Source organism: Crotalus tigris, unplaced genomic scaffold, assembly GCF_016545835.1.
Source record: "Crotalus tigris isolate CLP2741 ecotype Arizona unplaced genomic scaffold, ASM1654583v1 scf7180000018777.2418813, whole genome shotgun sequence".
NCBI lineage: Eukaryota > Metazoa > Chordata > Lepidosauria > Squamata > Viperidae > Crotalus > Crotalus tigris.
In genome coordinates this window covers 1,729,269-1,753,700 of record NW_024097195.1, presented here as the reverse complement: position 1 = coordinate 1,753,700, position 24,432 = coordinate 1,729,269, and the positions used below count along the sequence as shown (strand labels likewise).

Below are 24,432 nucleotides of genomic sequence, written 5' to 3'. Positions count from 1 at the left end.
TTATAAATTTTGAGATCCAATCCACAGTGTCTCTATCTTGTCAATGAATCTCACATTCATTCTTTTTTTTTGTTTGTTCCCTAGCTAGTTGCTTCAATGTATTCAGTTGAAAACTAATATTTTAGTACAATATCTTTAATTGCTTGTATTTTATAATGCAGCACTCTTTCACTTAAATATCTTTCATTTTTTTCAGAAGAGTAGTTGTTTGTATAGTACTAAAAAGTCTTGTGGGGTTTTAAACAAATTAGTATCAAATTAGACATTTTCTGTATTTGTAATTTATTTGTGTTTAACTTACAGAATTGATATTCCTGAACAGTACTGTATTACTAAGTGTAAAAACAAAGAAATTGTGTAGTTCATTATAATGACCACTGGATGACAGCATAATGTTTAATATTCTAGGTAGAGACTGCAATTTAATGTTTTCTTCAAAAACTTATATTGTTGTGAGTTAAGAAAATAGAAATTGTGTCTCCCAAGTTGTTTGTACCTGTATGAAGCTACATTTCTAAAAAATGATTCCTGTGAAATGTCTCTTTGAATGGCATTAACAAGCAAGTTGTATGCAGTACTAATTTTTTTCTGATTTTTCTTGGAAAAGGAGTGCTGATCTTAATAAGCTTTGACACTTTCCAATTGGATTCTTCCAATAGTCTTTTATAAAGTTAGAAATCATTTTTCTGATAATTTTATTTTCAGGATAGTTTACTGCTATCTTTAAGTTTTTATCATGTCGTATCTGGTATTTTCATTTGAAGGGGAAATGGTGATTTATGGCATGTTTGTTTAGTTTATAAACTAACATGCTCAGCTAAATGAGAAAAGTACATAAGCTTGATTATGAAAAAAATGACTTTCTGGTTATAAGCCAAGAATATAAAGTTATTTTGTAATCAGAACAATTAAAAGATACTGAGAGTAGCAGTGGAAAACCTAAAGCTGGGATTTGGTTTCTATTAAGTCATGAAAAGGATGCCATGCCCAGGACCACAGAAGCTAACTTCTTCCCTGACTTTTTCTGAATCCATAAAAATAAAATTTTATTTTTTTTGAATGAGATAGGAAAGTAGGGGTGGCTATTTTGCCTGACAGAAAGAGACACACTGTTTAATTTTCTTGATATCTGTAAAAAGAATTACAACAAAAACCCTGCAAAAATGTAATCAGGCCCACATTTATATAAATTACTTTTTCCGACAACAGAAAGAGTAGTTTTTAAATTGCAATATTTTACCAACAAATTTTTATTTTCAAAATGCTAACTGATAATATAGAATTAACTATGGTGCACTTTCCAAATTTCACCACAGAAAAATGTGATGAGTCATGTGAGCTAGAGATTTGAAGGGGCTAGATTGAAGATGATTACTGGAATCAGGAAATAAATTAAATGACATAAATCTAAACAGTAGACTCTGTTGACTGATGAGAGAAAGAAAGAAAGAAAGAAAGAAAGAAAGAAAGAAAGAAAGAAAGAAAGAAACAATTTACAAGGTCACTCTGCCCAAAAATTTAAATGACTTCTGTCATGCAAATAATCAAAAATAAAAAACAAGATATTCAAAAATCCAGACAGTATTTCATTTTAAGACTATGCTTGTTGAATAGAGGATATGAGGGGAAAAAGAGGACATGTCCTCCTTTTGCCACGCATCTGCTAAACCTATCCATAGGTAAGCTTAATCACATATTTCTGTTGTCATTCTGCTATTTATGGAGCCTTCTTTTATCTCTATTCAATAAACAAAAGTTTAGTATTTTTAATGCTACTGATTATTTTATAATCAGAGGAAACAATAGGGCTGCCTCATATCCAGTTCCTCATCTATTTGCCAAACAAGAGACTCAGCACTATAAGAATATAAATATTTACAGGTTTACCCTGAATACTTGTGTTAAGTGCTCCATCTTTATTCACCAACCTGTGTTCAGGAGGAAACATTTAATTGTGACCTTGTTTCTGTTCTGCACATGCTAATATTTTCATTTTAATTTAACATGCAATAATTATTAATATTATTTTAACATAAAATGTAACTCTCTTTATATATTGTCATTTTAATATTGTCCAATTTTATTTTTAACTTTGGGTAAGTTTATATATTGCAGTTCAGTATTACAATGTGGAATTTTTTGGGTTACGAATTACACAGTAACCAGTGAGGTTAACTAACAATATGTAAACAGGGTCAGTGTAAAAGCAGCACCATCTCCTTCTTAATCTCAAAGAAGCAGTCAGGAACTTGACAAGAGATTATGGTCTTCCTACTTTACTTCTAGCTTCCTGGACTCTGAATTTTGCTCTTCTAAGCTAAATGTGGTAAATTTATTTTACACCTGCAGTGTTAACTAACATAAACCCAACCAGAATTATTTTATGATCTCTGATGAGAAATTATGTTGTGTACAGAGTTGGTTAAATAAGAATTTTGATTAATTTCATCATCATCATTAATAATTTATAGCTGGAGAAATTTCCTGCAGTGAAATGGGACAAGAAAAGTTCTGATAATATGTTGTGTAAGAAGAATGGAAAGAGTTTGTTTGTTCTTACAAACTGCCATGTTTACACTATTTGTATAATAAAATTTATTGTTCAGTTGCTAAATTGTGTCTGACTCCTCATGAGCCCATGGACCACAATATGACAGGCCCTCCTGTCCTCCATTGTCTCCTCAGATCTGCTCAAATCTGCGTTGACGACACTTTCTAACCATCTCATAATCCCTTCTATTTTTGCTTTCAGTCTTTCCCACCGTTAGGGTCTTTTCCAATGAGTCCTCTTTTCTCATTTGGTGGCCAAAGTATTTGAGCTTCAGTTTCAGTATCTGTCCTTCTAAAGAACATTCAGGGTTGATTTCTTTGTATAACAAATTAAGGAATAGCAAACATTTCAGATATATTTGGGTTATATGGATTTTCATATATTATTGAAGTTAGCGCATAATTACTACACAAAGAAAACTACTCATGCCTTTAACCTGTATCTTTATTCTACGGGTAGATTCTTAATTTGATTTTCTTTTCTGATATAATTTGTACAGCTGAATGAGTTCCAAAAAACTCTTTATTCTCTCTTAATTTGGACTCAATTGAATTAACTGATTGTATAAAGACTAGTACATTTTTTGGATTTGGTTATAATATAAGAAGGAACATAATACATTTTTCTAGCTAGATTGGAACCTTTACTATTTTTTTTACACTTTTAATAATAATATGCCATTTCTTATGAATTGTTTTAACTTATTCCTAATATAAACTTTATGTGACAGATTATGTATAATTGCACTTTGCTAGTCATCTCATCATAGTCATCTTTGTTCAGAGCATAAAAATCACTCTGAAAAGCAGATTCTGCATGCACAGACATGAAGATAGATAGGAGGAGTTTTCAAAGAAACCACGTGAGCAATTTGAAGAGAAGCATTTTATTGCAATAACATATTGTATAAAGTACTTCTTTCAAATGCTTTGCCCAGCTCTAGTGCCTAATTGTGGGGTCAAAGTGTAGCTAGGCTAGGAAGAGAAAAACAAAGTAATCTGGGGCAAAACTATGCCAGTGAAGCAGCAAGAAGGTGAAATCCATAGGATTTTAAAGAAACATTTGCAAAATGTGATGTATTTTTCAGAATAAATATTGCAACACCAAATCCACTATGCTTACCCCAAAATTAAAAGGGCAATGGTTTCTACATTGGCCTGATGGCTTTTAATATTTTCAGAAAATGTATCTTCCTTGTTAAAAATACTGCAGCAGTGCTTTAAAAGCCTTTTATTTACATGGAATGCATAAGAATGAATTACACTGGTATTTCAGAAATAGCCTGTCCATCTTGTATGTAACTCTTGTCCTGTTATCTTACATATTTCATATAATTTATTTTCAGACCAATGCAAGCCATCTTTAATGATTCCCTTGATATCTAAACTTAGCCATTATGTAAATAGCATCTGATATTTTTTTAAAAAATAGACATAGCCTTTAGCATTTAAATTCATTAGAAGATAAATTAGTTCTAGTGTGAATTTCCAGTTTAAATTATCATCTTGATCCATAATTTTGATGTGACTTTCCTGAAGATGTTCAGTGAGCAGTATTTAAAAAAGCATGAAAATTGCTATGAAATGTGTTGGAAATTCTATTTGATGTCTGTCAACATGTGGATTTTAAACACTTAACAGCAATAGGTAATGAGTGCTGTCCTTTATGTCTAAACTCACTCTGAAATGATATTTAATTTAATGAACTGGGTATTTGAAATAAAAAATGTTTAAGAATAAATTTGGCTGGTTTCCTTTTCAAAAACCTAGTACCTAGAATATATTCAAAGGGTATATAGCAGGGGTCGGCAACCTAAAATGGTGAAAGAGCCACTTGGACCCGTTTTCCTCACAAAAGAAAAAACTGGGAGCCACAAAATGTGTGCATGTGCACACACACATAACGGAGGTTGATTGAAGAGTGGAGCCTAAGGCAACACATGCATCAGCCCTGCCCCCGTCCAGCTCTGGTATGGACGGCTCTGCCATTCTGGCTTCTCCTCCCCTCGGAAAAGACTGCTCTCCCCCCTTTGCTGAAACAGCGAGCGGGGGGGCTTGCCTTGGGCACGGTGGGCTGCTTGAGGCTGAGGCCCCCAAAGGCATGGACCAGGCTATCTTCCATAGCAGCGGGAAGGCGACCGCGGGAGCAACAGTCTGCTCATCTCCCCCGGTGGTGGCGGCGGCAACTGCGGAGCCATCTGGTGGTGTTTACACGGCCCTTCCTCCACGTGACTGAGATAGGCAGCACTGCCCCGCCCCGCCCTCATTTCCCCAGAGCAGAATTGGGGCCACGCCAAAGGAGTCGACTGAAAGTGGTGCCTTGGACTACCCCTCCGAGGACGACACTTTGGAGGAAGGCTGGAGTGTGGCACCCTTGCCAGAGAACTAGAGTCAGCCCCACTAACTAACATGAGAACCCACGCTAAGAACAGCCCTGCCTAAACTGAGCTCAATCGGACAGGAAAGTTCCAATCTGATGGAGGCTCCTGCAAAGTCAGCTCGGTCATTGGAATCACACAGTTCAGTGGGCTTGGCGCCCCCCCAAGCTATTAATTCAGAACCAGGCAGCGATTGGCTTGCAATTGGTTGGACAAAACAGATGGATAGATTGCAGCCAATGCTAGTAGGACATTAGAGTCACCAACTCTGGTCTCCTCCCGGGCGGGCGAAACCCTGAAACCTTTTGCGTTCGTTTGCAAAGAGAAGACGCCGGTGGCACATGGCCCGGGGGGTTGAAAGACAGCTGCGGAGGGAGGCAGCCACGCAGCCAGAAGCCGGCGGTCCCAGCGGAGCGGCACAGAAGACTTACTGGTTGGTGTGGGAGGCTCCAGCATTGCCGGTGAGCAAGGCCTGGCGTCTGCAGCCCAGTTCCACACCCCGCCAACCAGCTGGACTGGCTTTCACTGCTTCTTTGTAAACAAACGCAAAAGGTTTCGGGGTTTTGCTCATCTGCCTGCCCGGGTGGAGACCCTGCACCTCCCCTTCTCCTGCGGCCGGCCGGGGAAAGAGGGTCAGCCCTGACAATGTCCTGCAGGACTTTTTAGGCCCTGGATACCCACCCCCTCCCCCGTCAACCCAGGGCCAGGCACTGCGGCTCTGCAGTAGGAGGGAACCCTCCGGACTTTCGGTTTTCCCGGCTTGCCAGCGAGGCTTGCAAACTCGGCTCCTGCCAGGGAAGCAGCACCTTTTGGGACAGGCTCTGAGCAATTGCACGCTTTGGGAAAGGAGAACGGAGGCCTGCAAGCAGGCAGGCAGGCAGGCGGACGCTAGGCAGCATGAACTAAGCGGCGGCAGGAGGGACGTGGGGCCTTGGCTTGTTGCTTATCAAGACCATGCTCAGTTCATGCTGCCCAGCGTCTTGTTCCGCCGTTGCTCAGGCCCCTTTTTTGCTGCTGGAAGCACGCTGCATTGGCAGGCACCGTAGGGGGTGGTCCCATGGCAACTCTGACAGTCCGGGCCGTGTGCCACCGGTGTCTCCGGTCCCAAGCTGTGAGCCGCAGGAAATATCCGGGCCCAAGTTGTCCGCTGCAAGGTCACCCTGCCCACGGCAGCACCGCCAAACTGCCTTTTATGCCACTGGCATCCCCGGGCTGGAGCTGTAAAAGCCAATCCAGCTGGTCATCGGGGTGCGGAACCGGGCCGCGGATGCCAGGCCTTGCTCACTGGCAATGCTGGAGCTTTCCATGCCGACCGGTAGGTCTTCCGTGCAGCTCCACTCGGACCACCAGCTTCTGGCTACAGGGCTGTCTCCCTTCGGAGCTGTCTTTCCCCTCCCTCCTGTCTGTGTTGAGCCCATGATGAACAGTGTCCCACAAACCAAAGAAGTTGAACCAATCAATTCATGAGAAGTTTGAATTGATTGGTTCAATTTTTTAAGTCCTTTTTTTGGTACTGCACGTGGCTGGGAGCCGCAGGTTGCCGACTCGTGGTATATAGCATATACCTCATAAATATTCTCTGGTCTTTAAATAAGGAGGAAATTAACCACAGTGCTTATTCTACATGCATGTTCTACAAATAATCTTGTAATAATACTGTATATGTATGGTATTTTTGTACCAAATTACTTCCACAACAGATTGTAAACTTTTCAAATAATTTTCTAGGCAGGTAGAAAACAAATAAGAAGGTTATGGCACTGCTTATGCTACTGGATTCCAATACCTATCATCCATGAATTATGTTGGGACTAATGGAATTTGGAATTTAGCAGCATCTGGAGAACCAAAGATTGTTGATCCCTGTAATGAGAGGAAGAAAAAGATGGTTACATATTTTTAAAGGAGAAAAAAGTAGTACTTCACTGATTCCATTGAAGAAAGTTCATTGAAAAATCACTGTTTGGTTCAATTAAATATTTTAATTCAACTTTGTTAGAGACTATAGCAAAAAATGTAGAATCACATTATTTGTAGAATACAAACACTGCAACGCATTGTATGACATTTCACAAATATTAACTATAAAGGCACAGTAAAAAGAGAAAATCTATATATTTATTTTACTATCATTTTAGGGCTTTTCTGCTTTGTTTCAAGTAAAATAAGTGACTAAGATTAGAGGAAAACTAGTTTTTAGATTGGTGAAAGTGATATGTCAGTATAAGTAATGTTTTCTGCATAGTTTGTTCAGCTATAATGTTGAGATAAATGTACACACTATTGTGGATAACTAGTTTCTTTGAGATAATTCTAACCTTAGTTTGTGGGTTATGTCCTACTGTGGAATTTTGCAACTTTGGGTAAACTGCTACTCTAGAGAAATGCTGTGAAAATAATTTTGCAGTGTTTCTTTGGGATCATGAGGCAGGCAATTTTTTATATTGTTACTATTACTATAATTCAATTCTCAGGGTAGCCTAATTTGCCAATGATTCAAGGCAACATAGAAGAACCATTTAAAATGCCCTTAAAAATGATATAATGTAGAGCAGGAGTCCCCAAGCCCTGTGCCACGACCCAGTACCAGGCCGCAGAAGTGGCGGGCGAGTGTGTGTCGCGCAGCTCCAATTGTGTGAGCAGCGTGTGCGTGTGCCCGCTGCTTGCGCAAATGGAGCTGTGCATGTGCACTTGCCCGCCGCTCATGCAGAACCATCCCCTCTTCCCCCCTGCTGGTCCACAAAGCCGGAAAGGTTGGGGAACTCTGATGTAGAGTCAATGCCATAACAACAATGCTTCCAAGAAATACACAAAAACAGTTATTTAATACAGTTATTTAATACAGTTAAATACATTTATTTAAATCACTCATGCTGAAAAGGCCAAATTTTCAATATAGGTAGGAACTTCTGCTTTGTGCAATCTCCTTGTTCCTGTTTTGTTTTTAAAGGGAATGTACATTAGTAGCTTGGTTCCATTCTTCCATGTAGATTTGGAACTTCCTCATGGAATGTCCATTTTCCTTGGCCACAAAGAGCAAATATAGTGAAGGAAAAGATGGGTCATTTTATATTGAGGAAGATGATGGTTGTTGCCTAGAAGGAAGGAGCTTACAGCATTTCTAAAAAGTTGCAGAGGTATTAGAAGTAAAACTGACGCTTTTTTAATTTCACCATAGTCTGCCCTGGTCTAAACAATATATTTGAAAGAGAGTAAATAATATATATTGTACTGAATATTATCATTAGTATTATACAACATTACCTTGTTATACATTGTTACATAAACATATGAGCCGTGGTGGAATGCAGTATTGCAGGCTAGTTCTGCTGACTGCCGATTGTCAGCAGTTCGGCAGTTTGAATCTCACCAAGTTCAAGGTTGACTCAGCCTTCCATCCTTCCAAGGTCGGTAAAATGAGGACCTAGATTGTTGGGGGGGCAATATGCTGACTCGGTAAATTGCTTAGAGAAGGCTGTAAAGCACTAGGAAGCGGTGTCATTGCTATTGCTATATTCATTTAGTTTCTCTAGAGCAGGGGTAGGCAACCTTGGCTCTTTTATGATTCGTGGACTTCAACTCCCAGAATTCCTGAGCCAGCATTGCAGCATTGCTGGCTTAGGAATTCTGGGAGTTGAAGTCCACGAGTCATAAAAGAGCCAAGGTTGCCTACCCCTTCTCTAGAGATTTCTCCCATCTTGATTTTAAAAAATAAGATGGCAATCCTCCCCATAGGCTGCATCAGTCACATTGAAAATGTTAGGATTTTAAAAAATCAAAATTGCGCATAAGATTGCAATCTGCCTACTTAATAAAATCAATAAATATTTTCTTTGGCAATTTAAATCTATAGACATGAGCAGTTATTCATGAAAAGCAAATACATATTCATTAAAAATATTAAACATGTAATATTTTATTCAAGTTGTACTCAGATGCCACAACTTACATTTAGAAAATAAAAGTTAAGTTATTGGTGAGTGGCTTAAATGTCACACATTTTTTTTTAATAGAAGTATATGAAAACTTGCACTTTAACTTAAAGTGCTGACACCTATTGTGTACAGTTTGGTTTTTTAAAATAATATCAAATCCTTCTAGTTGTTATAGTCGTAAAAAGGATAGTGTGAAATTGATGCTGTTATAGTATAACAATAAGGACGTGACTCATGTATTTTATGTACACATGCATTCAACTGTAGTGACAAATGGCTTCATGCTGTGTGATTAAATGCATATTAGCGTTTGCCCTAGGCATTTGATTATTACCATCTTTACTTCATTACATTTCCACACTATATGGCTATATAATTTATAAGATAATACAGACATCACTTTGTTGCTGATAGGAATTATTCTGTTTTATGGATGGTGTCCTTTAATTTTGCCTTTCATGGATTATAAAATTGGTTAATATCTGCTGAAGTGAATCACTGGAGAAGCAAATAAAGATGTTGGCCTCAGGTCACCGTGTCATTTGTGATACTGGCAAAATCTTACTGGCTCATTTATCCCTGTACATGATTGATAATACCATGGGTTAAATGGAGAAAGCTTTGCTTCCATTAAAGGATCATCACAAGTGAAGACCTCCCACTTAAAAGTCAGGCATGATGAGATGACAAGAGTCTATCTACAGGTCAAATTAAATAACTTAAATAATTTAAGTGAAATGACAGTATAATTTGTCCATCCTGTGTTATTACCTTGACCCCTATCAGACTTACTGCTTTACTTTCTAATGCAGATTATTTAATATGTAATTTTTAATAAGTGTTCAAATATGTGAAAACAAACGCAGTACTTAAGGGTGTGGTAAAAACATATTTTTATAATGCATTTTCATTGTAAAAAGAAAACTTTTACCATGAACTATTGGCTAAACTGAAAATCAGTAATAAAAGAGTACATTCAATGGATATTTCAGTGCAGGGATTTTAATCATTTTTTTCTTTTTCTTTTTTGATATATTCATGTAAAATGAAATATTGTGACAAGAAAATGATTGTCTAAAATTATAACAGACATTTTCCTTTTAAAAATTATATATTTTTACAGTTATATTAAAATGTTTTCTTTCGTAACTGCCCCTTTTGCTATATTTTTATACAAAATAATGTCAGCAATTCAGATAACTTACAGAAAAGCATTCTTTATTACAAACATAATAAAACAAATCATTTATTTAATATGATCAAAGGGCACTGAATGTGGATATTTCACATCAATCAATTTTAACTTGTATTTATTTATTAGACTTGTTTGCCACCTACTGTACTTTGCTTTCAGGTGACTCTCTTTTAACTGTTTTGCTTTCAGAAGGCATTATTCCATTGCTTTGGAAAGTTTAGAATACATCTGATTTGTGATATTTCTATTACTGGTTAACTTACTAAAAGCCAGGGTTTTTTTTCTCATAGAACGCCCAGAACGGAGTTCCGGCACCTTTTTTGGATGGAACTTGTAGGGTAGGCAAGGCGGGTTGTATGAAGTGTGTGAGTTCTGGCACTTTTTTTTTTTTTTTTTAAGAAAAAAAGCACTGCTAAAAACTATAATGTTTTTCTGCATAGGTACAAAGCACTTTGGTCATAATATTTGATTAAAATCAGATGAATAATATTGTGAATTGCTACTTTGTAAAACTAAATATAGATTTTTATTGCAGAACATTGAGATTACATTATTGAAATAACTTTATATGTCAGGTATATAATAGGCTATCAGCTCAGGGAAAGGTAAAGGATTATTTGATTTCCAAATAAAGTTAGGTTATTTAATCTAAAATATAGTTACTTTTTATGCTAAATTTTGTTTCCTGAGCAATTAATTTGTTTTAAAAATATTTGCCCGGTTTTCACTGAAATATCTAAGGCAGCTAATAGTAGCCATGTTTGCAATCACATTGAACTATAATTTGATTTGTTTGTGTTTGGCTTAATGCACTTCATGAATGTTTATAAAGTATGGTTTAGCATATTGTGTGAACCCATCAATTGTACTTTAGTCATATATCATAACTGAAGAAATTTTGGCTGAGCAAAATGAACTGTGAATTCAGTATCTAGACAAGTGCAATAATAATATTGACTACGCAGTAGAAAAATGCAGACCTAAAGGAAAAACCAGATTAATACTGATCCACAGATACATTATATTAAAAAATATTTCTATAGTACTGCTCTAGAATTCAATATCAAGATCAGTCTCCCATAACCCAAAAGTCTTCTACAAACAAACAAAAAACAATTTAATGGGATAGAATGCCACCATAGAGAAATGGTGTGACTTCCTAAGGGAGTCTGATTCAACTGATCAAACTACAAACACTGCTGTTTGTATCTATCCAAGCTCCATATTCGTCAGACTTCAGTAGGACACAAAATAAAAGCTTCATTCAATATGTTAATGAGTGGAAAAATAAAGGTGGAAGAAGTGATTTACTGAAAGGAAGTATCTCACACAAGATTATCAGCATTATCAGCAAATTCTTAAAATATTTCAATTTTAAGTCTTTCTTACATATAAAAATACCAATGATTTAAAATAAACTTCTTTGACTTATGTAGTTTTATACTTACATCCTGTATTTCATATTTATACCTACATACTATGGCTATTGTACAATTTTTAATAGCTGGTAAGGTACTTTCTAAAACCGGTCAACATTTCAGGCAGATAAGCATATCAAATCATGGTTGATTTGATTATGGATCTTTCTACATGCAAGGTTGGTGCTAAATTCCACATAGAGTTTCAACAAGAAATTTATTTTTCCCCTGTTTCCTCTAAAATTGTGGGATAGTTTCCCTATTTCCTGGATCTCCCTCTCCATTTTTATAAGTCAAAGATGCTATGCATCTTGTCACCATTCCCCTATAGCTTTTTGATTATTCTAAGAAGTGGCTTTGTTTTAGATAAATTACATGGCTGCTTTGGGGAGGTTCAACTTTTTTCTTTACCTGAGAACCCCACAAATATAATAAATGTAAAACAGTGAAAGGAGCAGAGGGCATTAACTCTCAGTTTTAGTGTATACCAGTTGATCAGCAGGAAGGAGTACTGGCTTAGTGTTGTTTATGTATGGAGGCAGAACGAGAAGCAATGGATGAAAACAAGAGAGAACCAACGTAGAAATAAGGAGAAATTGTCTGACGGAACAATTAATTAGTGGAATGACTTGCCTTCAGATGTTGTGGGTGTTCCATCACTGGAGGTTGTTAAGAAGAGATTTGTCAGAAATGGTATAGGGTCTCCTGCTTGAGAAAGGGGTTGGACTAGAAGACCTCCAAAGTTCCTTCCAACTCTGTTATTCTGTTAAATATTTTGTTCTGTTAAAATCTGAAACATGAAAACAACTTCTAAATATATGTGCTTGAGGTCTCATTAATTTGACATCTATGTTGATGAAGACTGAACTGTTTCGTGTATGCAGGATCCAATCTTGAGTCGATCACTGAGACTAATGGTTTATTCTTCCAAGCTTTTGGGCTCATGCTGGAGTTCATCCTCAGGGAACTTCTCTCTCTCCAGAATGTGTCTGGAATCTTATGCTCAGCGCTCTAGAAAGTTCAGGGCATTGTATCACCTGCCAAACAAGAAAGAAGACCTTAACTCAGTATTTAGCACTTGTTGATGAAACACTTGGTATAGTCATGGTGTTGGGTTTGGAGATTGGCAAGTTGGTCTTCAAATTAGAGGCACGTTTGCCTCAAACTCAGTTTTTACTGTAGGTTGGTGTATATTTGTTACGATCCACATACTTCCTTATCACCCAGGATCTGTTTCTACTTTTGTTTCACATATATTTCACTCAAATATATGCTTTTTTTTCTGGCTCTGGCCACTTTTATATGAGAAGCCTCAGTATTTAAAGACAAATGTACTCTTTGATCTGAATAACAAGCATAAATCTGGGCACATTAGTTAATGTCATTCAAAGTTTGAAATCAAGGGGACACCCAGAGCTTCCCTTTTTCTCTGCCTTTATTTTTTTCTGCACCAACTAATCCAGGAGCGGGGGACTTGGTCAAACATTGTCTCTAATAATATTAATATTACATTAAGTAATAAAAAACTTCTTTTTAGATTCCATAGGTTAAATGGATGAAGATTTAGATAAAGAAATAGCAGCGTATTCCTTACAAAACTCCTCAGAAGCATTGCTTTCTATTCAGTTACTAGATTTTAAAACAACATTTCTGGAGGCAGTAGAAGAGCTGCGTATGAGAAGGGTAGGTGCACTTATTATTTATGTTTAGTTTTTGAATTATTTTCAAGTGTTGATGCAGTAAAATCAAGAAAATGAAATAAGATCTATTAAAACAAGCTAAAATAACTCAATTCCTAACCATCTCAAAGTATTGGAAACCCAAATCAAACAAAGTGGTCACTGGCAGAAAGATGTTTCCAGTTCTCTTCTATGTTCTTCATATTCAGACATGGTATATAGTACTACAATAGGAGTTTCAAGCTTAAGTTGTTGCAAGTGCCACATGAGAACTAGATTATCAGCCAGGAAGGTCTATGACAATTTGCCACAGCCAACTTGCCATGCCCAACTTGCCACAGATAATTCACCACAGGACAATTCTCCATGGGACAAGAATTACACTAATATCAAAGAAATGGTGGAATAAAATCATTAAAGAAAGAATGCAAAAAGAGGGACAGAATGAAGTGTGAATGATAATAATTAAAATATTTTTTATTTATTTTAAATAATTGAGTTGTTAAATTGTCCGACGGCGAGTTATCCCATGGCCGTGGCATAGCGAGTTGGCTGCAGCGAGCTGGCTGTGGCAAGTTGTCGCATTCCGTAGCCAGGAGACTACCATACTACAGATTTTCTCATATATAGAAACAAAAATTTGTAATAATAAAGAAAATGAACAGTATTAATGTATGCTGTTAAATGTAAATTTATTCAGCTAAAAATTGTATTAGATAATATAACCAGCTTTCATGTGGCACTTATAACAATTTAAAGTTAAAATTCCTATTGTAGTAACTGTATACCATGCCTGATTAAGAAGAACATAGAAAAGGCATTGAAATACTTTATAACTTCTCTCTGAACAAGGAGAGAACTTGAGATCATTCACAAATGCTCCAGACAGTTGCTCTCCATGAGAAGATTGCAAGACATTGGTCTTTAGAGCTCTGGGAGAAGAGGGAATAGCTATCTTGCTATTCTCAGTGTTTTTAAATTCACGTATTTCCTTTTCTAATCATTTCCCAAAAAATGCTCATTAATTGCTTTTCAGCTATTAGGAACCTTTGAATCAACATGTTTTATAGTACCAGGTGAGTTTCCTTCAATCCTTAGTGAAAGAAGTTTTAAATAAAAATTAAGGACTTAATTGTCTATGAAGTTTTTCAGTCATCCAGGTTATGGTTGTTCAAATGGCAATGTATTTGTTTTTGCTTGAATATATTTCATTTTAAGCAGGACTTAAAATTGATTAATTGATTAATTTTTTTTTTCCTGGAATATACAGCAAAAGAGTAATGAAACCTTTAAATTTAGAAGGTTACAAGCAGGGTCCAAATAAATTTGAAATAATATTTTTGAATGAATTATAAGACTCCTTCCTAAGTTAAAATGCTTTTATTCTAAATTCTTTAAAAAATAAGATACTGTAAGACAGGGGTGTCAAACTGCCTTCCCGCAGGCCAGATGCATCATAGTGAAACCATGCCCATCCCATTACTGGCAATGGCAAAAAAGTCACGATATGTCATGACACATCACGTGACGTTGCGAGCTTGACACCCCTGCTGTAAGACTTTAAAAATTGTACCTAGAGGGAGTTAGAAGGAACTAAACATTACAATTAAAGAAGAGAGATGCTCAAATTTGACTTACTAATATAGAATGAAGCAAAATATTTCAACATTGGACATATTGAAGGATATTTTTGAACAATGGGTCCACAAGTTAATTTCAAGAATGTCTGCCTTTATAGATAGACTGTTTTAAAAGAAGCTACAGGAGATGAACAAGTATTATCTGACATGACTGAGACTGATTCAAAAGCGGATTTAAAAATTAGGCTACAAGAGTGACATGGCAAAAGTTCTTATACTGGACATAGAAAAGTAACTGATTGATGTCTTATTAATTAAAAGGATATGCAAATAATAAACTAAGAGTGTGATCTGAATAATTTTCCTATATTGGATTTACCAAAGAGCTTTGGTAAATTAAAGCTTTGAAGAATTTTGTGAGAAGGGATAAAGAAAAAGAAATTAAAATCTAGGGCATTATTAGAAAGGACTAAAGATCAAGATTGTTAGAAGTAAAAGGAGAGAATATAATTTTGTTTTACTTGATCAATATTAAAATAGATATGTTGTTATCTCTGATAATCATTAGTGGGCTTTTGCAGACATTGGGACATAAATTATGAGGTCTTATGGAATTGTTTATAGATAAGAGATTGGGTATGAGAAGAAAAGATTTATTTTACTTTAGAGGTGATAAGTTACTAAAATTACTTATTGGGATAAAGGGAGAAGTAATTTTTCTTTACATGTTTCTTTTTCTTTACTATATTCTTATTTTCTCTTTCTTTTCTCTTTCTCTTTTTTCTTTTTTCTGTATCTTCTATCCTTAGTTAATTGTAATCTTGTAATTATAATCTTTAAGTAATTACTTTATTAAAAAAGGATAACAATTACTTTTTCGCTATCACTGGGGCTTCTTATCTGGCAGTCTTTCATTAAACTATTATTTAGTTTAATGTCTTGAATTGAAACCAATTTCAATTTACTTGCTGTTGTTCATCAGTCAGCCTTGACTTCAACATGGATTTGTTAATTTTCATAGATGAGAAAAACTGTTGACATATATACTGGCCTTCAAAAATTGCTAATATTCTTGTAGAGCTACTGAATAACTTACAGAATCTGTCTCAGGAAAGAAACTGGTAGAAATCTGGAATTATGACATTTATGTACTTTTGCTTCAGATTGATGTTACAGTGAAACTCCACTAAATCAATCTTCATTTCTTCTACTACATTGCTGATTTTTCAATGTTTCTATATAAAAAAAAACAGAAATGAATTGCCCATGATTCATTTCCTGTGCACATATGTAAATGTTACCATTTTAACATACAAAACATTCTGTATTTGTAGGCTAATATTACATAGAGCTTTTTAGTGAAAATGTACTGTATGTTTCTAATGATGAAATCCTTTTAAGAAAAATATTTGGGTGCCATGTAATATTGTTTGAATTATAGGTCATCGTTAACATCATTTAATAATTATTCTCAATTACAAATTGATATTCAATAACCAATCCAGCTCCTAGGCCTTGAAAAAAAGGGCAGAATATATTTCTTGCACAGAAATATGTCTTCTTATAATTTTTTTGAACTTGTTGCATTTTTTTCTTTTTGATTAAAGTCCATTTACATTTCAACTGACTATTTTAATTACCAGGCCTCCATGTAGACAAAATATTTGTGAAGGTCAGTTTTCCAATTATAGAACCATTATGTGTTATAATAATCTTATGGAATATCAAATCCATAAAAAGATAATATTTAAATGGTGAATATAATTTAAGTTGAAAGAAATAAAACTAAATACAAAAAGTAAAACAAAAAAAAAAGGAAACATCCATCTCAACTGGGATAATGGTACAAAGAAAATAGGAAAAGAAAAGAAACCCCTTCCACGTTTAATCTCCAGCTTTATTTAAGTTACTGCTAAGCCTCACTTACCTCACTTTGACTCTAGGAATAGAGATAGAGGCAAGTAGCTTGGAAGAAAGAAAGGAAGAAAGAAAGAAAGAAAGAAAGAAAGAGCAAGAAAGAAAGAAAGAAAGAAAAGACAGGGAGGAAGGAAGAAAGAAAGAGTGAAAAAGAAAGTAATAAAGGAAAAGAGAGAGAAGGCAGGCAGGCAGGCAGGCAAGAAAGAAGGAAGGAAGGAAGGAAGGAAGGAAGGAAGGAAGGAAGGAAGGAAGGAAGGACAGGGGAACTATGGTTATTCATCAGATAACCATAGACCTTGTAAGCATTCCACAGTGCCAGGTGGACTTGTAAATGTTTTGATTTTATGAGAGAGAGAGAGAGAGAGAGAGAGAGAGAGAGAGAGAGAGGGAGAGAGAGAGATGCTAAGTATAAAATCAAGTACTGTAAAATAATGTCTTGATAATCATAATATCCATGCTAATTTAATTCAACAACTTGGCATAAAAGTTGTAAAAGATGACCTATAGTAGTAGACTTCAGAAATGTAACAATTAAAGGGGAATTGCCTCTTGCTCTGTTTATGTACTATTATCTTAATTTTAAAATCAGCCAACAAGGAGATTTGCTGAATCTATTGGTCCTTATAATTTAACAAAGTCTTCTGCTGGTCCACATCCAAAGATAAATTATTTCTAGTGAGTTGCCTATGAAGTTTAAGTAGTTTGTAGATTTGTAATTAATTTATCATGAGATTAAGTCACTTCCTAATTATGAGTTAATAAGAAATAATAATTCCCTCCAATGCTTCCAAATTATCAAATTAAATTAAATTAATCAAATTGAAAAGCCTAAGCTTTCATGATTTTCAGATATCCATAAAATCTATCCAGTAGATTATATTAGAAGTATCTCCCACTCCCAATCTTTGCAATCTTTGCAATTCATTATTTGTCCTTGTATGGTAGCCTCTGGATGCAATGCTCACTTGTAGATCTCAGATGCTGCGTTCTACTGCTTCCATAATGTAATTTATCTGATTTCCTGCATGCATTGCCTCTGTGACTATGTAGGACAGATTGGGAGGAAGCTAATCACCAGATTGCAAGAACAGAAGCAAATGGTCAGATGAGGAGATCCAAACTCATTGGTAGCATCACATTGCAATGAACAAGGACACACTCAATTACACATAGATAGCCAGGGATATAATTGAAGCCTAGGAAATGGACCCCTTGTCAGTTAACATGAGTGCTGATTTTCCACCAGCTTATCAAGTACTTAGGAGCTTGGTAGCACAAGGAAACAATAGCTAATGACTTAATAGCTGGCCATCAACACCCAAAAAACCAATAAGCAGCCGCACCCAATCAGGAATCACATAAATACTACACAAAGGACACAGTTTGGTAGAGAGAAGTTCCCTGAGGATGGGCTCAAGTATGAGTCCAAAAGCTTGTAAATCTCTGGTTCCGGTGACGGACCCAGATTTTCTTGCAAGTTTATCCTGGGACATGTATATTTGCCTTCATTTGTGAATTATAGTAATGTTTATTACACTTTCCTAGAAGTGTATGATATTCTTAAAGTTAATGACACCAAGATAATGCTGAAGAAGTTAGCAGGCTCAATTTAGAATGTCAGAGAGACAATGTATTCCAAATGGCAACTGACTGAGCTTTAGTCTAGGTTTTGTTGGGCATAGTCATTGTGCATGAGGTTTATGCTTTGCATTGTGGCATGTTGTCTTGCCATTCTTTCTGTAATTAAAATAATCTTTTAAGAAAATCAGGTAGGACAGGAAGACTGGTAGGCCCCTAGTAAAGTATTACCAGAAGTGTTACAATTTGAGGATTTATTGCCTAGGGTGTGCAAAAGTGCACAAAAATCATGGGCTAACCCGAATATTCCTTTCTCCTAATTGTAATGACACTGCTCCCCTTTAGCATTTTTCAGAGCAAAAGCACTTATTAAATTATTTGCTACAATGATGCCAATAAAACATCAGATATAAGTAATGTGTAGAAAATGAGATTCACTAACCACATCGATTGTTTAATACTTTGTTTCTTTTTCACCCTGTACTGGTTGGTTTACATCGGTGGTTCTCAACCTTTTTAATGCCGCAACCCCCAACCGGTCGTAAGTCGAGGACTACTCAACCAGTCGTAAGTCGAGGACTACCCAACTGGTGCAGCACCATTTGCAGAATGGGACTTTTGGTGGGCTCAGCAGGGCAGAGACAGCCTGGACAATTCCTATTGGCTTTTGAAAGCCAATAGAATTAGACTCTATTCAAGAGAGTCTATTCTATTGGCTTTCAAAAGCCAATAGAATAAAAGGGAGTAGCACAGCTAAGGAAAAGGGAAAAAATGGCGGGCTGTGTTGTTTGGCGACCCCTGTGAAATGGTCGTTCGACCCCAAATGGGGTCCCGACCCATAGGTTGAGAACCACTGGTTTACATGGACCAAAGAAGGAACCTACTTTTCTTCTCTTAAGACATACTATAGTGGGTGTTAAACTTTGAAATTTTCGCTAAATTTGGACAAGTGTTACTTGTGGAACTATTTTATGTAGGGCACCTTAAACAGACTATGAATCTATAAGTCTTGAAACTGTTCAGTTGGGTAACAAAAAGAAATAGATATAGCAATTTTGTAGGAGGTGGATTATGATTTTGAAAAAGATAGTAAAAGTACGTAGTTTAGGCTGCTTGGATATGAGCCAGCTGTACAGTATTCCTAAATCTGTTCAGGGTCAAAAAATCAGGGGGTTTGGACAATACACTGCCTTTCTTGTAAAACTACAGCCTGAAGCAAGCCTTTTACAAAAGGCTTGACACTTTCTAAAGGTTATAGAGAGTAAATAAACCATCAAATGACTCCTCTTTTATTGTTATGGTGGTGTTTTTGTAAAAAAACACTTAAATCCTTGTAGTCCTAAGGCAACTAATAAAACAGCAACACTTGTAAAGATTTTATACTGCTTGTTATCTTCTTAAAATGATATACATTTTTCTCCTATATAGAAGATTTTTTTCTTGTTAAAGAGCAACAGAACTGTTTGTTTCAAGGCAAAAGAAATTCAAAGTGTTGTATTTACAATAAAAACAAGCAAGCAGGGGAACAAATAATATTGGTGATTTTAAAGAAGCCTTTAACTTTTACTGCAAGATTAGTTTTTTTAATTTAGCTTTTTGAGATATCTTTTATGTAATTACTGAATTTTTTCTCTCAGATAAGACAATATTTACTTCCCTTTATTTGCTATTTTAAAGCTCCAAGATTCTAATTTCCTTTACTGAAACAAGTTTAATCCAAATATATAGATAATTGTAAAAAATGATGATTGTCAATTTCTATTCAAATATCTGATTATTAATAGTTTAATGATATACATTTAATTTTATTGTACTGATTTATGGTGCTGTGGAAAAGATCAGCTTGTAATAATTTATAGCTTCTAATGCCTGATGTATATTTAAATTCCATAAAAAAATATTTAGTTTAAGCTATAGAGAAAGGTCAAAACACATGTAGATAAGGACAACACCATGCAAGAAATTGTGTGGAATTTCTGGAATCCATAGGACAGCTTGGAAGGAGCTTTGGATATTTTGTATTTTTATGAACTAACAGTGTTGGAATTCTGGTTGAGATTAAACAGTGTTTATTATTGGCTGAGATGCGATGTAATTTAAACCACTGCACCACTTCTTTGTTTTGCTTTGGGTTTTTTAGATGGTTTGGCTTCATTCCACCTCTCATCCAGGTTTGAGTTTCAAGTCCTTTAAGTGAAATGTTGGTTGGATGGTTCATTAGTTCCCCCAATGGAATTGTGGGAGAAATTGACAAAGGTTTTCTACCTTCCAACTTCTGTTTATCAGGAGATTGACATACATGCAAAGTATCAGACTACTCCTGCAGTTTCCAAATATTTAAAATGTCCCAAAGCACCTCTGTGAGTTTTGTGTGTGTATATAGCACATGAAACTCACAGAGGTGCTTTGGGTCATTTTAAATATTTGAAGGAAACACAACAGTACTTGCCACCTGTCAGACAGTATATGAATTATTAAACTAGTAGCCACAATGCACATTCCTGCATTTTTGTTATGGCACATAAAAACTAGATCTGGGAAAGACTTTCTTATATTAGTTTCTGTTAGTTTTTAATCTTTCTTTAAACATTTTTAATACAATTATATTACTAAAGAAAGACTTTTTTAAAAGAGACAATGCCAGACCAGCTTCCTGTGTTCTTACTGAAGCATTGGTGGGAATGTTTGTCAGTTGATAAAAAATGTGAACATTTCAGGACTTGTGGGTAGATTTATCAGATCCACGAGAAGCAGTCTTATTTAAGAGCTCATCTATGGGCATAGCAAATAGGCAGGCTGAAGACGAATAGATATTGAAAACCCATGGACTTTTCTTTAAAAAGTTCACTTATTTGTAATATTGAGGGTTAACTTTTGCAAGGATGTTATTTTAAAGAGTTACAGTGAATTAAAAATAAAGTTGCTCTTCTGCCGTTGAAGATGTGACAGAAGGAAAACCAAATTTTGCTTTCAGACAATGGAACAGGCTGACTATATAAATCTCATATGAACTACACCTTTTGTCTTGCTGTGGGAAGGGCTTGATGTATACTTTTCATATATATTATCCCCTTTGTCCTCCTAAGATTGTCCTGAATAAAGAAATACTGTGAAAATGCATGCAGGATCTAAAAAAGAACTTCATGGACTAGTAATCTCCCTCCATTCCATGTCCTACAAAGATTAGATGAACAGGTTTCCATAAGTTCATTTGCAGATGTTATGTTGAGCGGAAGATGTCAAACCCAGCCATAGACTGTTTTAATCAAAAAATTTCACCGTGGTCTGAAGTATATTCTCATTTGCATAAATATAACTTTTATGATTTTTAGGATGATAGAATAAGAAAATACACTGACATAAAGAAATAATTTTCAGTGTAAATTGCTAAATCAATTTCAATCATGTTATTAATCCTTTGAAGATATTTTAATAATAAAGCTTATCAGGAATATATTACAACAATGATTTTCTTTTAATTTTGAAATTAGGATTCGGAAAATCTTTATGAGGAACAAATTAGCAGACTTGTTGCAGAAAAACAGGACCTTGTATGGCAGAAGGTTAGTGACTTTGTTGTAATTTTTGGTATTATCACTGAAGTTTAAGAATAAAGGAAAACTGATATTTGAATCTTTTAATATACTTCCACTAAAGACTCAATGTTAGGGTTAAATTTAGTGGATATAATAATCAACTGAATCCTAAAGCTGTTACATGTGTTTAAAACTTTACTTTTAGAATCTGGCAAAACTAAACCTGAAGAAACTGGTTTTCTTTCTTTCGTCTAATCCAGAAAATTCTGAATATAGTCCAAAAATCAAGATTGCTACTACTTTTAATAATCTACCGGTAATTACTTTGCAAGACAAAACATATATAAGAACTAAAAAGAAAAAATATAAATTGTTTCATACTTATTGGAAGATTATCGTATTATGCTGTTGCTTCTCTTTCATTTATAGAAAATACATGCATGTTTTGCCACACAAATAAACCTATCCCTTTGCACCTTGATTTGAAAGTAATTGTTATTTTTTATCTTGTACGACATACTTAAGCCATTATTTATTGTCTTTTTTAAATCATCATTTCAACTAAGATTAAATTATATGAAAATTAAATATTAATGTATTAGTGATATGGTAATAGTGATAGGTTAATGTTTTTACTCTTTTTATATTGGATTTTTTATTTTTTGTAAGCTGCATAGAACCACCAAAAGTGAGTGGGCAGCCATATAAATTCTCTGAATAAATAAATATCATAATTGATGAAACTTTTGAAAAATGCACTTAAAGGTCAGTTTCATATATCAGATTTTAAATTATTGTCAACAAATAGGAAGCTGTTCAGCATGAGAAAGAAGCATTAAAGAAGCAGCATGCAGAAGCCATTACAACTTTAAGAAAACAAGTAAGATACTTTTCCCTCAACAATAATTATTATACTTCTGAATAGATTAATTTTAGCCTTACGTGGAAAGTAATATTGCCATATGAATTCACAAGATTTTGTCTACAATCCACAATTTCCTGGGAATGAGTTATATTGAACTCAGTTGGAAAGAAAGCAAAAAGCTAGTATTTGCAAGATCAAATGTCAGCTTCTGTCTTGTTTTATATAAATTAAATGTCAGCTTGTATACTCTCATCCATAGCAAAGAAACCCTTCAGTAACAAATCAAGAGTTATATTTTATATTAATAATATTTCAGCCCAAATCAATTTTATGTATATAAGGTAAGATGAACGGCCAATAAATTTTACAAATGAATAAATATGTTGAAAAGTGTAGGGAATGGAGTTTCATAGGTTAATGGCAATGTGGTAAAACAGATGCTCCTAGTATCAATACTTAAGACCATTCCATTAGGAAGGATATATTGCTTCCTGTGTTCGACTCAGATTAGAAGGTTGAAGAAACTTGTAGTTGATTTCATGCTTAATAATATCAAAAGTTACTAAGAGATCCAGAAGAGCTTGCAGCATACCTTTCTCCCATTTGTTCCCCAATATAAGTCATACATCAGGTCGATCAGGATCATATCCATCTTATAATCAAGCTTAAATTGTGATCAGAATGTATCTAAATAGTTAAGACTATCCAATATTACTTGGAATTAAAAGACTTCATCTCAAACTTATCCAAGGAACGTAGGTTTGAGACTAAATAGTAATTATCCAGAGCTGTGTGACCAAATTTGTCTTCTTCAGCTGATGCTTCATCCTTGCCACCTTTAGAGGACTTTCACTATAAAGGAGAGATCTCAAAGATATAGAGACCCAATCAAATTCCAACTGTTGCAAAAGCTAGGATGAACAATGGTCTAAAGAGCAAGCAACAAGGCTCACTCCTCCAAGCAGTTTGTTAATGTCAGATTACAACAATTGTCTATAACAACATAAGAAGATAACGCGATCCTGTAATACTTGGCCAAGAGATTACATTAGCAAAGCACTCAGTAAATGGGTCATAGTAAGTCTCTGAGGATTTTAGGAGTCATGTTTTAGAGAAAGCTTCTATTCATTCAAAAGTACATTGCTGGACATACTGAGCAGATTCAATGTACCATGACTTTAAAAATTCCTCTCAATATTTTTGAAAACATTACTGTAATTTTTATTGTATTGTTTATCATTACAATAATGTAGTAAAATAAAAGTTAAGTATACACACAGAGTGGAGATCTCACACATTAGGATCAGAACAGTCTATAACTTTCCAATATATCACAAACAAATGTAAATATGGACAATCCCTACATATTAAGCCCTGCCTCAGAGAATATCCCAGGAGCACTGTGTGTCCTAATAACACACAATATATGCCGCCTTTAGGTTGTTTTATTGTGTTAGTGAGGATAATTAGCATGGTTTACATTCTTCATCTGCCACAAGTGATTACTCCGAAAATTCTGAATTGAGTCCAGCAGCAGGGAGTTTAAGCCATGCACAGTAAAAATGTGCACAAAACTACTAGGTTTGAATACAGTGTACATTGATCACAAAATACGGTTCAGACATTTTTCAGGTAATCAGAAAATTGTCTAATTTGCTTTGGAGAAGTTTAGAAACCCTTTATTCCAAGGGGAGAGTAATGATAATAATAATAATAATAACAACAACAATAGTAGTAATAGTAGTAGTAGTAGTAGTAGTAGTAGTAATAATAATAATAATAATAGTAATAATAATGCCTG

At 35.1% G+C, this 24,432-nt stretch overlaps 1 protein-coding gene across 3 annotated transcripts in view; it reads left to right on the top strand.

The window, feature by feature from the left end:
• The window catches only part of CCDC73 (coiled-coil domain containing 73), a 58,685-nt gene that overhangs the window by 3,442 nt on the left and 30,811 nt on the right, over positions 1-24,432 (top strand). For 2 of the 3 annotated variants that reach the window (XM_039355988.1, XM_039355986.1), the window contains exons 2-4: positions 13,014-13,159; positions 21,722-21,793; positions 22,575-22,646. In XM_039355988.1, the coding sequence (XP_039211922.1) occupies positions 13,028-13,159; positions 21,722-21,793; positions 22,575-22,646 (276 nt within the window). In that variant the 5' untranslated portion in view covers positions 13,014-13,027. The remainder of the gene's footprint in view (positions 1-13,013; positions 13,160-21,721; positions 21,794-22,574; positions 22,647-24,432) is intronic. The other variant, XM_039355987.1, reaches the window with a different exon arrangement.